We start from the raw sequence: 16,098 nt of genomic DNA, 5'->3' as shown, positions 1-16,098 counted from the left end.
TCGCAGCAGCGTCAGTGAAAGCGGCAGGCTCGGCTGCCTCCAGCCTTCCCTTTTCTCAGTGTCCAGCCCTCCTCTGACGTAATTTCCTCTTTCCGTGAGGGCAGGACACAGAGGGAAGAATGGAGGCGAGCCGATTATGTATACATCATTTGCATACGGTTACGAACCCAGCCAGCCATCCAGGGAGGCAGATTGACCAACTATTATATACAGATGAATGTACGTGGAGTTTTTTTAACCGATGATTGGAGTGGCCGCATTGAAGACAAGTTAAGTTGTTTCAGGAATTAGACTCAGATCTTTTTTTCCATGGTTTTTATCATCAGTTTTGGTTTTATTGGACTATATCTTTAGTGTTTTGAGTGTTTTTTTAATACTGTGTTGCGTTTCATCACTATTCCTTTTTTTATTTTATAGGTTAAGAGGTTACCAATATGAGACAGGAGGATGTGCTGGCTAGAGAATGTCCCCGTGTCATTCTCTAGTGCTGGCGGTAAGTTTAGATACAGAGGAAAAAAAAAAGTTTTCATAATGCTTCTTGGGACTACCTATGGCAGTGCTCTTTAAAGAAAGATCTGGGGGCCAATAGTGGCCCCTGGATATGCCTCGTTTTGTTTTGGGGTTTTCACTACTTTCTGCCTCTCTACCTAAGCTTATGAAAGAAAGGAGAAAGTAGATTAGAGTGGGCGGAGAGCCATATGCTTGAAGCATATGACATTTTTCAGTAGAAGAGAATGCATTTGGAAAAGTCCACCTCCTTGATGACACTCCCAATGAAACATCTGAAAGGAGACTGGAAAGTATAGATACCATTGGCACCTGCTGGTCAGCAGTGTCACAGCCCTAAGTGGGAAGATATCTGGCAGCTCTACTTCAGCTCGTTTGAATTCACAGTGGTCCCAACTTACAAATTAGTGAAGACCACTGAACTGAGTTCTGGAGAAAAAAAATTATCAATAGCATGACGGTATTAATCATAAGCCTTTCAGTAAAAGTCAACCATTTCTGCATTTGAACTGGAAAGGGGGTACACATCTGAGATTTTACCTGTTCCCTACACTATTTGTATTATGTATTGAGCCTCTTGGTATGTTGATTTTGCAAGCTGGATATAAAGGGAAATAATTGGAGATGGGAAGGTTCAAACTGCTTTATTTGCGGATGATTTATTGGTAACGCTTGACGATCCAACAGCCTTCTTACCACAGGTACTAGTGCTTTTAGAAAGGTTTATGCAGGTCTCAGGATTACAAATCAATTGGAAGAATTCAATTGCATTAGATCTAGCAGGAGAGGTAAAGAACTGTTGGGACAGAAATATTACTATTGAAGTATTTGGAATTAAACTACCCATGGATGCTATATGTTTATGAGATTTATGTTGGGCCCTTGTTGTGGGGGTGCACTCTGCTCTACAGCAGATGGTGCAATTTACCCTTTTCATTTACAAAATGGTACTACCACAGCAGTTATATATCTTGCAGAATTCTTCATTAATAAACACAGATATAGTTTGATGGGAAAGAATGAAGACATTTTTATGGAGAGGTAGGAAATCAGGAATCAACTGGGAGTATGGCAATGGAGGACAAGCTACACCAGATCTGTAGCTGTATAATACAAGAGTCAGTTGTGCTTTGCTAGGTATTGGCTAGAAAGCATATCAGTTTACCAATGTTAAGCTGCATAGACAGTTGGTATAACTATACACTTTGGCATATGCTCTGCATAGTGTTATCCTTTACCTATCTGGTCAGGAGCCTCAGAGCATCCTTGTTCAAACCACTCGAGGGACTTGGATCTGGATCTTTAAGGTCATCACAGGTGATGAGATATCTTTCAATCTTTAGAAATGGGGAATTTCTGCCTGGAATTTGGCTGTAAATTCTTTTAGAAACGGGAGTGGATAGGAGTTTGTAGGATGGGTCAGTTCTTGAGGGGCAGAGGGGAACAGTTTTCAGGTCTTTTGCAGAGTTGCAATATCAAATGGCTCATATAGGAGAGAAAGAGAAACCTCTCCTGTAAAAAGAAATATACCCTGACCAGAACTCAGGCCTAAGCTGTGGAGGGGGAAAAAAACCCCTAAACTGGCAAAAAAAAAAAAAAATTAAAGGGGAAGGAAGAAAAATAAATATTGGAAAAAAAGCCCATGTACCTTGATAAAGACACTCTGAAAAAATATAAAGATGCGTTGAGGAGAGCTCACAAAACTCGGCCTCTCTGCAACACAGAAAAACAAACTGCTGGTCCCACACACTCTCACTGGGCGGGATGGTATTCACACACATGCAATGGGATGCTGCCAAAAGCTTTTTGAACCTATGAAACATTAGGAGGGGCATAATCGAACGGGAACGCCCATTTGTAAAAACGTCCATCTCCGAGAACGGGTCCGTGAAGGGGCGGGCCGAACTGTATTTTAGAAAAAAAATGGACGTCCATCTTTTTTTTCAAAAATACATTGGATTAGGGCGTTTTTTGAGCTGGGCGTTTTTGTTTTTTAGCGATAATTGAAACCGAAGCGTCCCAGCTCAAAAACGACCAAATCCAAGGCATTTGGTCGTGGGAGGGGCCAGCATTCGTAGTGCACTGGTCCCTCTGAGATGCCTCTATGCCAGCCTCAAATATCATACCTAGCTCCATGTCAGTAGTATGCAGGTCCCCAGAGCAATTTTACTTTAGTTGGTGCTGCGCGGGACCCATGCAGAGAGGAAAAATCGGAAGAAAAAAAAAAAACAAGCAAGCAAGTGCAGTCAGGGACGTCCAAATTAAAAGATAGTAAAAGGGGGAATTGAACCAGCAACCTTTTGGTTACAAGCTGAGTGCTCTAGCCAATGCACCACTGATTAGACGTCCTTCCCTTTCCATTAAGTCTCTCCAAGTTTCTGTCAGCCAATCACAGCTCATTTAGCTGACATCTGTGATTGGCTGACAGAAACTTGGAGGGACTTAATGGAAAGGGAAGGACATCTAAGCACCTGAATAACGTGGCTCACTGGCTAGAGCACTGAGCTTGTAATCAGAAGGTTGCTGGTTCGATTCCCCCTTTTACTATCCTGGTAATTTAGACGTCCCTGACTGCACTTGCTTGTTTTTTTTTTTTTTCCTTCCGATTTTTCCTCTCTGCATGGGTCCCGCACAGCACTAACTAAACTAAAATTACTTCGGGGACCTGCATACTGCTGTCATGGAGCTGGGGATGACATTTGAGGCTGGCTTACAAGTTGGAAAAAAAGTGTTTAACATTCGGTTTTTTTTGGTGGGAGGGGGTTAGTGACCACTGGTGGAGTCAGGGGAGGTCATCTGGTCATTTAGGGCACTTTTTTGGGACCTGTTCGTGAAAAAAACGGGTCCAACAAAAGTGACCTAAATTCTCTCTGAAAACGCCTTTCTTTTTTCCATTATCGGCCGAGCACGCACATCTCTGCTCAGCCGATAACCACGCCTCAGTCCCGCCTTCACCACGCCTCCGACATGCCCCCGTCAACTTTATGCGTTCCCGCGATGGAGTGCAGTTGGAAACGCCCAAAATCGGCTTTCGATTATACCAATTTGGGCACCCACAAGAGAAAGACGTCCATCTCCCGATTTAGGTCGGAATTTGGGCGTTTTTCTCTTTCGAAAATAAGCCTCTAGGTAATGTCCGCACCAGGCTCCATTGGATAACGCCACCCCATATGTAAGAAAATGTCCTGCTTGTCCTCCAAGAATATTTGATTTTCATATTTTGTTTGTAAGGAAAGCACATGTAGCATTAAAATTTTCCATTTTAATTTGCAGGGTGGCTATAATAGAGCCATCAACCACTGTTAATGGGTAAATGCAGATGCACATGTTATTGAAAATGGAATTTAGGACTGCCCAATCCAGCAGTTTCAAAAAGAAAATATTCTTGGCAGTCTGGCATCTATTTGCGACGTCTGACCACACATTGTAGAAGTGTTACACTGAATGTAGTTGCTACTTTGAATATTAAGCTTGGTAGGGAGAGGAGGAAGAGGAATTTATGCAGAGTGAAGAAGGGATGTGAGCCGTGAAATGGCTATTATTGATTTTCTCATTAAATTAGATGGATAAGTTTCAGTTTAAGAAACAAAAAAAGTTTCCATTAAATGTTATCTGATTTGCATATGATCTAGACGTCCTACTCATAAAGGGCCCATACTTCCACTCAGGTTTAAATAGTACTGATGTTACTGGTAATAATTTAGAGGTTTCCTGCTCAGACCATTTTTTTTTTTTTAAACGTTGGGTTACCTTTTGTAGAAAAGTCCATGAAAAGCAAACACATTCTTGTTCTATTACCTATCATGATACTAAACTAACTGTGGAAGCATCTAAAAGAAGCGCAGTCTTCTACAGAAGTGGCTTTGGATAACCTGCTCGTGGAGGGTATAGTGGACAGCTGGAATCAGATATCAAACTGCTATAATAATTTGATTCTTCTTTATGAGAGAATAGTAAAGTCCAATAAATACTCTCCCCCCCCCAGGTATAATTCAGAATTAAGCGTGATAAGCAAATCAGACAGCCCAAAATACAGTAGATAGGATACTGGCAAAGGCATGTCCTAGGGAGCACTTGGGCCTACTGTGGATGTGCTCATTATCGTTGTCGTCATCCCCCCCCCCCCCCCCCCCCCCAGTACAAGCATGCATATGGTTTAAGGTTTTCAAAAGAAAATTTTGAAAAGTTTCCTTCTTGAAGAAATTGAAATTTCCAGACTGCTTTGCTACCTGTGAGTTGTATATTATTTTCCTGCCTTGAGAAATGGCGATGTACAATAGAAGCATTAGGGTGAATGGCTTCAAAATAATATTAACCAACCTGTCGATAATTTGGAGCTTTCTGATATCCTTGTGCTAGGTCTACTCTGCTTATTTTGTTTGTCTTGAAGTAACACAAAGATCACAAATTACATGTGCACTTTAGAAACAGAAACTTTGACGTTGTGGGTGGGAGGGGCTAGTGTTTCAAAAAAAGACCCAGTTAAGGAATAAGCAGTTGGGCTTTTACAGCAGGAAACTTGAGGCCTTTGAATTGCTCTATTCAGGCACTTTTATCCCGCTTACTTGGATTTCCTTGTAAATATTTAATCTGATACTAAAATGTTTCTTGTTTTCTTTGAACTCTCCCAGTTACATTTCTTTTTGGATAACAGAGGCATGTGAGGAGGTTACATGGTCCTTAATTAATCATTTTTAGAACATTAGGCATGGGGATAAGGTTGAAATTTCATTGAGGATTTTTTACTAAATAGAGCTTGTTATCTGCAGCAGGGCCCATTGCAAATTTCTGTTTAGCAGCTTCAAACACTGTCAACTACCACCTTTTCAGTGTTAGCTTAGAAAGCTCAATGTCCTTTTATTATTTGATCCCACAAAAGTAGAATGAACCATGTCCATGTATTTAAAGCACTGTTACTGTAGATGCTCAAGATGAACTATTTTTAAAAAGTTTACTTTAATGGTACCATCATTTTACTTGCTTTGTATATTAGGTTGTATTTATTGCATTACTGTATTGTGTAAAAATAAAACTACTATTCTTGGTTTGTTAAACTGAATGTCTTTATTGTGATCATCATTGGTCTGCAAAATTATTAAATTTCTCTCTGAATTAAGCATTCCTAAAATAAACAATTCAAATCTTAATGATTATCAACAAGAACTGCTTTGATTTTTAATAATTCTACATTTTATTTTGTAAAAAAAACACTGATTCACATTAGGGGCCCTGTTTATTAAGCCGCGCTAGAGGCACATTAGCATTTCTAGAGCGCACTAATTTTTTGAAGTGCTAAAAACGCTAGCACACCTTAGTAAACAGGGCCCTCTATATATAAAGGCCTCCAGCATTCTGAAATATTAAGCAAGTTTTGCATCTGCAGAGTTACAGAAAATAAGGGGCTTTGATTGAACATGCTTTAAAAATAAAGTAATTCAACAACAGCAGTATTAAACTAGTTCTCAAACTATTTCCTAGCTGCTTAACTAGCTCAGTATCTGTGTCCACTGCTGGGGGAAGTATAAGTATTGAAACATAACCCAGAGTTGTTTATAATAGATTTTGGCTTTACAACATTCTTTTTATTTCAGTTGCTTTTTGTGATTTGGTGCCCTTTATTTTATCAGTACTGCACAGGAATGGTACACACACCATTAGCAAATATAAAGATTTAAAAAAAAAACTGGCTGCTAAATGTTTTGCACACTTTGGCAATGCAAAATGTTTCCACTGCACCTCGGAGTAGTGTTAAACAGTTTGCGGTGCTAAGATAAGTGTTCTATAAAGGGTGCACAGAATGATTTGTACAGAATACTAGCTTAGAGTGTGTTTTGCACCTAACTTTGACTGCGAGCACCTACATCTGCCAAAAGGTGGTGTAAATGCTGGTGCCCAGCTGATAGCAAGTTAGGCACTGTCTGTCCTGATTTAGATTGTAAGCTCTTTTTGAGCAGGGTCTGTCTTTTCTTCATGTTCAATTGTGAAGCGCTGCGTACGACTGGTAGCGCTACAGAAATGATTTAGAGTAGTAGTAGTAGTTCCTCAGCTCTATAGTTTCCTTTTGTGATCATATCCTTGATCTTTGCCATAGTAACATAGCATAGTAAGTTGCTAAGTTGTATTTTCATAATTTTTTGAACAGTGTATTCTGTCCCACGACCATGATTTGTTTTCTTTAAAAAGCCTATCCTTTTGTCACCTGGTAGCTTAGTGGCAGTTTTGTGCCCTATCACGACCTAGGTTCAATTCCCAAGCTTGGCTACCTCGCTGTCAGAAAATGGCCATTTTTCAAATTAATACTAAATTACCAGCATAGCACACGGCTATTACCGAAAATTAGTGTTTGAGCCCTTACCACGTATTTTGTAGGCTGTAAAGGCTCACACACTAATTCCATGCTAATCAGTGCATAGCAATGTACATGTGCTGATTAGCACAGAAATGCTCTCTTTGCCCTAGACACGCCCCCTCCCAGAAAGTTGAAAAAAAAAAATCAAACCACATTTTTAGCACATGCTTTGGGCGGTCAAATCTGGAACTTATCGCAGGACACTTCAGCACATCCCATGGTAAGCCCTTTTAAGATGCTGCATGCACACGCTAATACCACAGCTTAGCAAAAGGAGCCGTATGAATGGAGTCAGGGTCTCTACTACCTGTTTAAAGACTCTCCCCCTACAAAGACTTGATTAGGAGGGATGGCTGGAAAAGGTAAGTTTACAAAAAAAAAAAAAAAAAAAAAAACAGCCAAAACTAAAAATGAGCCTACTTTCTAGGATGTGCACATGATCCGTGGTCTACGCATGTGGGTAGAAGTCCCACATCCCTCTCATCAGATTCCTCATGACCTCTCTGATATGCCTTGAAAATCTGGTGTACTGTTCTCCAAAGCACATTTTTCTCTTTTCATATAGAATGCTATAAAGTAACAAAAAATCCCACCTAAATTTCAAAGGAAGGCCCATCGTGCTCTGACCTAACTGGGAATGGTTCTGATTGAGTTGGGAGCCCAAAGGAGGAAAATGCCAGACAAAAAAAAAAAAAAAAACCCCACAAACACCAAAAATCTTCCAAGTATATTAAAACTTTACATCAGAGCTGCCAACCTTAAGAAGTTTATTAACTGCTTAAAAATATTACATGCCCATAAAAATAATTTAATGTCTGTGAAAATGTAAAGTGAGACAAGTTAAGAGGCCTGTATCTCCAGCTACCATATGCCAGGCTCTGCAGGGCTACATAGAGCAAGTCAAGATTCAGGTACTGTCTCATGGTGCATAAATGTAAACCAAGGTATGCACAAAATGGTAGAAGTAAATCATGTCAGCTAAAGGTTGTCAATTTTTAGATAGTTAAAAATGTTTTTATGAGATTGCATATTATCCTGGTACAGCATGAATTTCTGATGATGGTGGTCAGTAACAATCTACTTATAATAACACTGAAGTAAGGTGAACACTACTAGCATTTCATTGGGAAAAATACATATATATTAATGAATTTGCCTGAACAGTCAATTAAATTAAATTATTATAAAAATATTTGCTAGTAATTCTGCTTTAAATTGCTCCCCACTTCACCCCAGGGAATAAACACAACACTGTCCAATTATATCCACACTGCCTGAACCAATCAGATATCAATCAAAATGATTAGTACTAGCAGCTGCTTCTAGGAATACTGGAAAACAGCCTCTTAAAATTGCATAAATGTAAGGATAAACAATGTATTTTTTTTTAGTTTATTCTGTGTATGTTTTAAACACTGTATACAGTCTGAGGGGATGAGATACTTGCTTTCTTTAAAAAAAAAAAAAAGATTCGCACTACACTGTATTAAAGCCTGGTCACATCTAAGTCATCTGCAAAATTCCACTAGATACTGTGATCAAGGTATCTTGTAGTCATGTTCTCCTATTTATATACATAAAATAAACGAAGATTATATAGAGATGTTTATAGTAAAAAGATAAACAGCTTACATTTCAGTTCAAATAGTCAGCACCCTTCCACAAGCTCATCCCCAAGAACCTTAAACGTTAATTCCCACAAAGACCTCGGCTATCATTCATAACCTGAAAGCCATACTGCAGAGACCAGCGCGAACTAGTGGAGCGTCTTTTGATCACCACTATTACATCTTCCAGACAGCCAAGACACCTACACCAGATCTCTGATTTGACAAAAATCCTGTGAAATTGGTACGCTAGTTGGGCAAAAAAAAATAACAAACATCAATTTACTGAATTTCGGCTACCTGGCGTAAATCAATGAAAATGACATTTTATCAACGTGCCTCCACACACTTGCTATGGAGAATATCATCCCTTAACTCGTATGCGGTTTAATTTAAAAACGATCCTATTTTTCATCTCCTTTATTCAGAGCCAAGTGTAGCTCTCGAAAAGTAGTTTTAAAAAATGCGAGAATAGCAATAAATAATGTATCTTACAGGACTTAGATTTCAAGTTACAAAACTGGAACTACATGTCTCCGTACTCCATTCACACGGTTACCCTTCCGGGCTTCTCGCACCTTACGTTAACACTTTCATACCGAAACACAACTTCAGTCAAAATGACATTGATTTAGAAAGCAAGAGCAGGCACCTTTTCCTGCTGATCCTTAAGAGCCCCACAGATCAGCTCCTTCAGCACTACGCTCTAAACTAAAGCTAGGACGCACTGCCATCCTCTGCACCAAAAGGGAGGGGGGGGGGGGGCACGAAGGCGACACTATCAGTGCATCTGAAAGTTCAGGTAGGCCCAGAGTAGAAAGTTGTACAACCCGCACGCTGCTATTTACAGCTTGCGGTCAAAGGGAAAAGAAAGTGTACAGGCTTCATTTGTTGCATGCTCTCCTCGGCACCTTGCCGCGCTCTGCAGCGAGTCCGCTCTGCTCGCAAGTGTGGAAAAAGCCACCGAACAGACTTAATAATAATTTAAAAAAAAAAGGCAAAGAAAAAAAAGGAAGCGGCAAGGGAGACTGAGCATGCATCAGCCCTTCTCTATTAAATGCCACCGGGTACAGCTTGCAGTCACTGAGAGGCCGGAGGAAGCTGCTACAGCGGCGCAGGAAGGGGCTCCCAGCCACAGGCTTCCTTTTACCACCCCCTCCTGTTTATACTCAAGGCGCGGCGCAATGAACTCACCAGGGGTCGAACTCGTGGATGATGCTCTCGAAGCGAATGACGGCAAAGAGTCTGGAGCTGAAGCCGGCCAACCAAGCCAGAAAAAGAATAGTGAAGGAGAGCAAGGACTGCCAACCCGCAGGCTGCGAAAGGCCCCCGGACAGACCCCCGCTTGCAGCTGCCGAGGAGGGGGTGCCCGACCGGTTGTTGGCCACCATTGCCCCCGAGGAACCGGCCGACTTATGCTTGCTGTCAAGGGCTGAGTGTTCCGCCATGTTGCAGCCGCTGACCGGCCGTGTCGGCGCTTTGGAGCCCGGGTTACTGGAGGCAGATCTCGCGCTCTTTATGATTACACTTTTCTTTCCTCGTCTGGACTCGCGCGCTCCGTCACGCAGCCTCCCCTCTCCACGACGCTCCGGCAACTGCTGGCTGATCCCCCGCCGCCACTGACGCTCTGTACCACATTACCGTCCGCGCGGACACGGAGACGAGGCCGAAGAGCAAGCGACAGGCGCTCCACCGACAAGCAATGACATTTCCGAAAAGGAGGAGCAGCAGCGGGGTGGAGGTAAAGGAGGAGGGAGGGGGTACAACAACGCGTTCCCCAAACGGAGAAAGTTGCCAGCGACCAGTCACAGAACGACAGGTACGATAAGGGGCGGGGAAAGGACTGACGCTAACCAATGGGAATAATGAGATCCTTCCTTCTTCCTCCCACTTTCGGCTCGCGCCGTAGTTAGCTCCAATCAAATTGCTTTCTTGATTGATAGTCAGTGAGCGCCCACCAATGGTTAATTATATACCGTTCGCTCTGTCGATGACGTCGCAAGGAAATGATTGACGGCGATTTATAACCAATTATTAGTGATCAAGGCGTGGGAAAAGGGATGGTAGTCTCCTTGGTATAGTCCATGGAGGTTGGATATCATATAGTCCTTTACCAGGCTGGCGCAGAACTCGCGTCACGGTAGAAGGTGTGGCCAAAACAGACTACTAAACGAATCTGCCCAATGAGGTTTTTTTTTTTTTATAAGCATGAGGCTGAACCAATGAAGTAGACGTTCTTGGGAGGGAGGTCAGAGAAGAGGTGATTACGAGCAGTGTTCGTTCGCAGTAGAAGAAAGAAAGGGCTGGAGGAGAAGACTCACCCTGTGCCGTTCGTTTGGTGGTGGGGGTGTTTAAGTGCATTATACGGTTTCTCCAACCCCACGCCTGTTTTTGGGGCTCGGGGCTTTCGTATGGATGAAAAGAGGAAGGAGTCTTCCATTATATATTTTTTAGCAGGAGTTATTTGATATAAAGCTTTAATAAGTATTTTTCAAATTTTGAATCAGCACGTGGTCTACTTCACCTAACAAAAAATAAAATAAAACGGTGAATTTACTTTGGCCCTACCAGATATCAACAGCAGCAGCTTCCCTTCCCACTCTGAAGCTCCAGAATGGAAGATATAAAAGTATTACGGGCTTTCTTTGGGGCCTGGTAGACTAGCTGCAAAATATGTTTTCGATTCAGTCTTGTCATGATATTTATTTTATTTCAATGAACAATAATATTTCAGAGGTTATGTCATGCATTTGCAATAATACAGGTACATGGCATCTCTGACTTATGCAGAGTCAGCAGAATAAAAGTTCTTCAGGGAGCAGAATGCTCCATGGAATCATTATTAATAGAAATTCCACTTGGGATTCATTAAATAAAAGAGTAGTGGAGGTATACTGTCGTCCACATGGCCAGAATGAACAAACAGATGATGACATATTAACAGAAATTAGGGAAGCTAATACATTTGAGAACACAATAATAATGGGTGATTTCAATAGAAGGGTTATGGAACCGGTGTTTGGACAGCTTGGTACTCCATGTTAGAACATAACGTAAGAGTAGCCATACTGGGTCAGACCAATGGTCTATCTAACCCAGTATCCTGTTTTCCAAACAGTGGCCAAACCAGGTCACAAGTACCTGGCAGAAACCCAAATCAGAGCAACATTCCATACTACAAATCCCAGTGCAAGCAGTTGCTTCCCAAGTCTGTCTCAATAGCAAACTATGGACTTTTCCTCCAGGAATTTATCCAAACCTTTTTTAAACCCAGATACGCTAATCGCTGTTACCGCATTCTGTGGCAAAGAGTTCTAGAGCTTAACTATTTATTGAGTGAAAAAATATTTCCTCCTGTGTTAAAAATATTTCCATGTAAGTTCCTCGAGTGTCCCCTAGTCTTTGTACTTTTGGAACAAGTGAAAAATCGATTTACTTCTACTCTTTCTACACCACTCAGGATTTTGTAGACCTCAATCATATCTCCCCTCATCTTTCTCTTTTCCAAGCTGAAGAGCCCAAACCTCTTTAGCCTTTCCTTATACAAGAGGCATTCCATCCCCTTTATCATTTTGGTTGCTCTTCTTTGACCCTCTTCTAATTCTGCTATATCTTTTGTGAGATATCTTATGCATAGTCATTGTGGATATTTTGAAAGCCAGACTGATGTGATATGTCCTGAAGAGTGGGTTGAGAACTCCCATTTCAGGAGTCCAAGTGTCATTCAAACCTTTCTTCTTAAGTTTGTCTTGAAATATACTGTTCCAGATGTGCAAGTCCATGCTACCCATATATTCAGAGTAATTCTGAAACTGATCATGGTTCAGAAATTCTGTATTATAGCATTCTGATTACCAGGGGAACTCTACTTTGCTGCAGTTGAAAGAGACACTTTCTTTACGGGAAACTGAAATCAGCTTTTACTATTCAGTTCAGCTGTGATTGCTCAATACACACCACAGCTCCCCCAGAGGAAAGGGAAATGGGACTTGATATGCCGCCTTTCTGTGGTATTTTGCAACTACATTCAAAGCGGTTTACATATATAAAGGTACTTATTTTGTACCTGGTGCAATGGAGGGTTAGGTGACTTGCCCACAGTCACAAGGAGCTGCAGTGGGAATTGAACGTGTTTTTCCAAAAACACGCCAAAGGGACTGAGCTGGTAACCCTTTAGCTCACATCAGTTAAAAGAGCATTTTCCATACGTGTAATAGTATGTTTGTTTTCTTTATTATTGTAACTATTAAGCATGTTGGGTTCTATTGATTTTTTTTTTTAAATCTTGGACGACCCTTGAACTGGTTATTTTTTTTAGCTTTTGGACTGTTAATTTTTTTTCTTTCTGGGACACACCCAGCCAGGGCCGGAGTTAGGGGGGGACAAACAGGGCAGCTGCAGGAGGCCCCGCGATCCAAGCATCTCTTCCCCTTCTTCACACTATGGTCCCTTCCTGATCTTCTTTGAGGATTTATTTCCCTTCTCAGAGGGGCCCCGGCGCTGTGGCCATTCTCGCGGGCTGCCTTCTTCTCCCTGCTGCGATCCACCCCCTCTAACGCAATTTTCTATTTCTGCCTGGGTGGATTGTGGCCGGGGGGGGGGGGGCGGTGCCCCCTCTGAGAAGGGAAATGGACATTTTAAAGAAGACCACAAAGTGAGGGGAAGGGAGGGAGATGGAATGTGGTGGGGAGAAGGGGAAGAGATGACTGGACCGCGTAGTACCAACGCAGGTGGAGAGATCAGGGGGCTCAGGGGCCGCTTCCTTAATTTCTGCCCTGGTCCCCACCATGTTTAAAACTGGCCCTGCACCCAGCCAGTAAAGGTTTTCAGGATCCTCACAATGAATATGCACTGCCTCCTTCTTGTGCAAATCTATCTTATGCGTATTCACTGTGGATGTCCTGAAAACCCAACTGCCTTGGTGTGCCATGAAGGCTGGGTTGAGAAGCACTGCTGTAGTGTATAGTGCTCCTTGTTGAGAATACAGAGATCTTGTTGTTAATGCTGTGCAAAGTGAATGTCCTAAGCAAGGGCCATACACAGTGCTGAAAATACATTTTTGAAACTCTGGGGAAGAGTGATATTACAGTGAACAACCTCAGAAAATAAAAGTACAGAAAGTCAATTTTCCAAAAACATGCTAAAAGGACTGAGTGTTAAAGTTGAGTTCTAATTAGGGCTGGGCATGTAGTGCTGTGAGAAGGAAATGTACTCCCTTCTCACAGCACTACATGCCCAGCCCTAATTAGAACTCAACTTTAACACTCAGTCCTTTTAGCATGTTTTTGGAAAATTGACTTTCTTTCTGTACTTTTATTTTCTGAGGTTGTTCACTGTACTCCTGCCAGAATTCTGCACTAACAAAAATCAAAATACTGCGCACAAAATTTGAAAATTCTACAAGTTTATTTGTCATAATTTAACCAATATTACAGCCCCCTCCATGTACACAGATACCATCCATATTTTCCCAGCCCCCATAGTTTCCATCTTTTTTATAGCCTCCTCCCTGCACCCACACACCATCCCTTTTTTTTCCAGCCCCGCTCCCTGCGCCCACATATAGCATCCACCTTTTTTACAGCCCCCTCCCTCCATAGCATCCACCTTTTTTATAGCCCATCCCTCCCTCCACTCACTCACCCACCCCTCCATAGCAGCCGCCTTTTGTTACAGCCCCTCCCTCTACAGCATCCTTTTTTTACAGCCCCCTCCGAGCATCCACCTTTTCTTTACAACCCCTTCCTTCCTCCACAGCACCCTTTTTTATATAGCCCCCTCCCTCCACAGTATCCACCATTTCTTTACAGCCTTCTGCTTCCCTAGCATTCCCTTTTTTTACAGCCCCCTCACTCCACAGCATCTACCTTTTTTTCACAGCCCATTCCTCCCTCTACCCACCACCCACAGCATCCACCTTTTTTTTCACAGCTCCCTCCACCTTCTTTATAGTTTCTGCCTCCCTCCATGCACCCACACACCATCCGTATTTTTTTCAGCTGCCCCTGCACTCACCAGTGAGGTAGGAAGACTGGAGGAGGAGGAGGAGGAGCTGCTGCTGCTGCATCAGGAGTACCTCTTTCGGGCAGGAAAGAACCCCATTCTTTCCTGCCCGCTGCTCTGGAACGGTGCTGTCATTGCTTCCAAATGGCTTCCAAGACTTCCTGTGGTAGTCTTATGAGATTACAGCTTGATGTTTTGGTGGCCATTTTGAAGAAGGGAGTTCTTTCCAGCCCCCAAGGAGCCCAGGAGACCACCAGGTCATGCTCAGATAGGCCCAGGGAGGGCCCACTGTGAGAAATATATTTATATATGTGTGTATATATATATATATATATATATATATATATATACTAGTAAAAAAGGCCAGTTTCCGAAACCAATGAAACGGGCGCTAGCATGTGGTTTTTTTTTTTGTGTGTGTGTATGTGTCACAGAGTTATTTTGTGTGTGTGAGTGTGTGAGGGTGGGGTGTGTGTGCAGGTTGTTGATGTGTGTCTTTTTGTTTTGTTTTTTTTGCTTGGGGGGTTGGGGGATGTGCTGTGCTATGCTGGCAAAGTGGGATGGATTGGTGTGTGGCTTTGAGGGTGTGTGTCTGTTGTATTGTGTGTGTGTGTGGTTTTGTCTGTCAAGGAGGTTTGTGGAGGGGGGTCTTTCTGTTGGTGAAATGTAAATGTGGTTGTAGGGGGGTCAGCCTTTGCTGAGTGGTGGATTGTTTTTTCCGGGGGTTTTTTGTGTTGTGCTGAGGCAGCAGTGTTGTTTTAGATGGGCGGAAGGTAGAGGAGCACGTTCTTTGTCTGTCGGTATTTTTTGGCCGTTTCAGGGCTGCTATAGGAGAACACTGGAAGAGAAATGTGCTGTGGGAAGCAGCGCCGTCTTTTTCCGCTGGGCTGGGGTTCTGGGCATCCTGGAGGTGGGAGACGCTTGCCTGAGGACGGGGATGGTTGTTTTAAGTTGGCGGAAGGGAGAGAAGCACGGTCTCGGGCCATCGGGTGGTGATCCGGTATGTTTGGTCCATTTGAGCAGGGACTGTCTCTCTTTGTTAAATTGTACAGCGCTGCGTAACCCTAGTAATGCTCTAGAAATGTTAGTAGTAGTAATGCTGGAATATGCGCTGCGGGAAGCTGCACCGTCTTTTTCCGGGTGCTCGGGGAATCCCCGAGGTGGGAGATGGCTTGCCTGAGGCTGGGGATGGTTGGGCACGGCCGCTTTGGCAAAAGGGGAAGAGGAAGGGGTGGGGAGTTACCTGTAGCTGCATGAGAAAACGGGTATTCTTTGTTTTGTATTATTTGCATTTCTGTTGAAGAAAGAGTGGATGCCTTTTGAATGATGGAGGTGGTGCGTCGGTGTGCGGTTGTTTCGTTAGTTTGGCAGCCAGTCTCCAGCGATTCCTAGGCAGGGAAGGAGTACTCCTCCCCCTTCCTTGGTCGCTGTTTGCTGCTGGCTGGGTCGCGGGTAATCCTTCCAGCTGGGCCGCAGCTTGTCCTGTTCGCCCACATCCCAGATGGTGACGGGCACGTTGTTTTCCGGCTCCTCTGACTCCATGTCAAGCGATCCCAAATATAGTCTTTGCTATGGGCCCTCTGGCACTCTTCAGTACTGGCATTAGGCATTTAAAAATTCCCCCCCTCCCCC

The 16,098-nt window shown here is 42.9% G+C and overlaps 1 protein-coding gene across 1 annotated transcript in view; it reads right to left on the bottom strand.

The window, feature by feature from the left end:
- STT3B (STT3 oligosaccharyltransferase complex catalytic subunit B) overlaps positions 1–10,245 on the bottom strand; it is a 284,604-nt gene extending 274,359 nt beyond the window's left edge. Inside the window, exon 1 of the mRNA XM_030205953.1 lies at positions 9,658–10,245. Within this exon, the coding sequence (XP_030061813.1) occupies positions 9,658–9,911 (254 nt within the window). The 5' untranslated portion in view covers positions 9,912–10,245. The remainder of the gene's footprint in view (positions 1–9,657) is intronic.
- Between the last annotated feature and the right edge of the window lie 5,853 nt (positions 10,246–16,098).

Source organism: Microcaecilia unicolor, chromosome 1 (genome assembly GCF_901765095.1).
Source record: "Microcaecilia unicolor chromosome 1, aMicUni1.1, whole genome shotgun sequence".
Classification (NCBI taxonomy): domain Eukaryota; kingdom Metazoa; phylum Chordata; class Amphibia; order Gymnophiona; family Siphonopidae; genus Microcaecilia; species Microcaecilia unicolor.
Note: the sequence above shows the minus strand (reverse complement) of the source record. Positions and strands in the feature narration are given on the sequence as shown.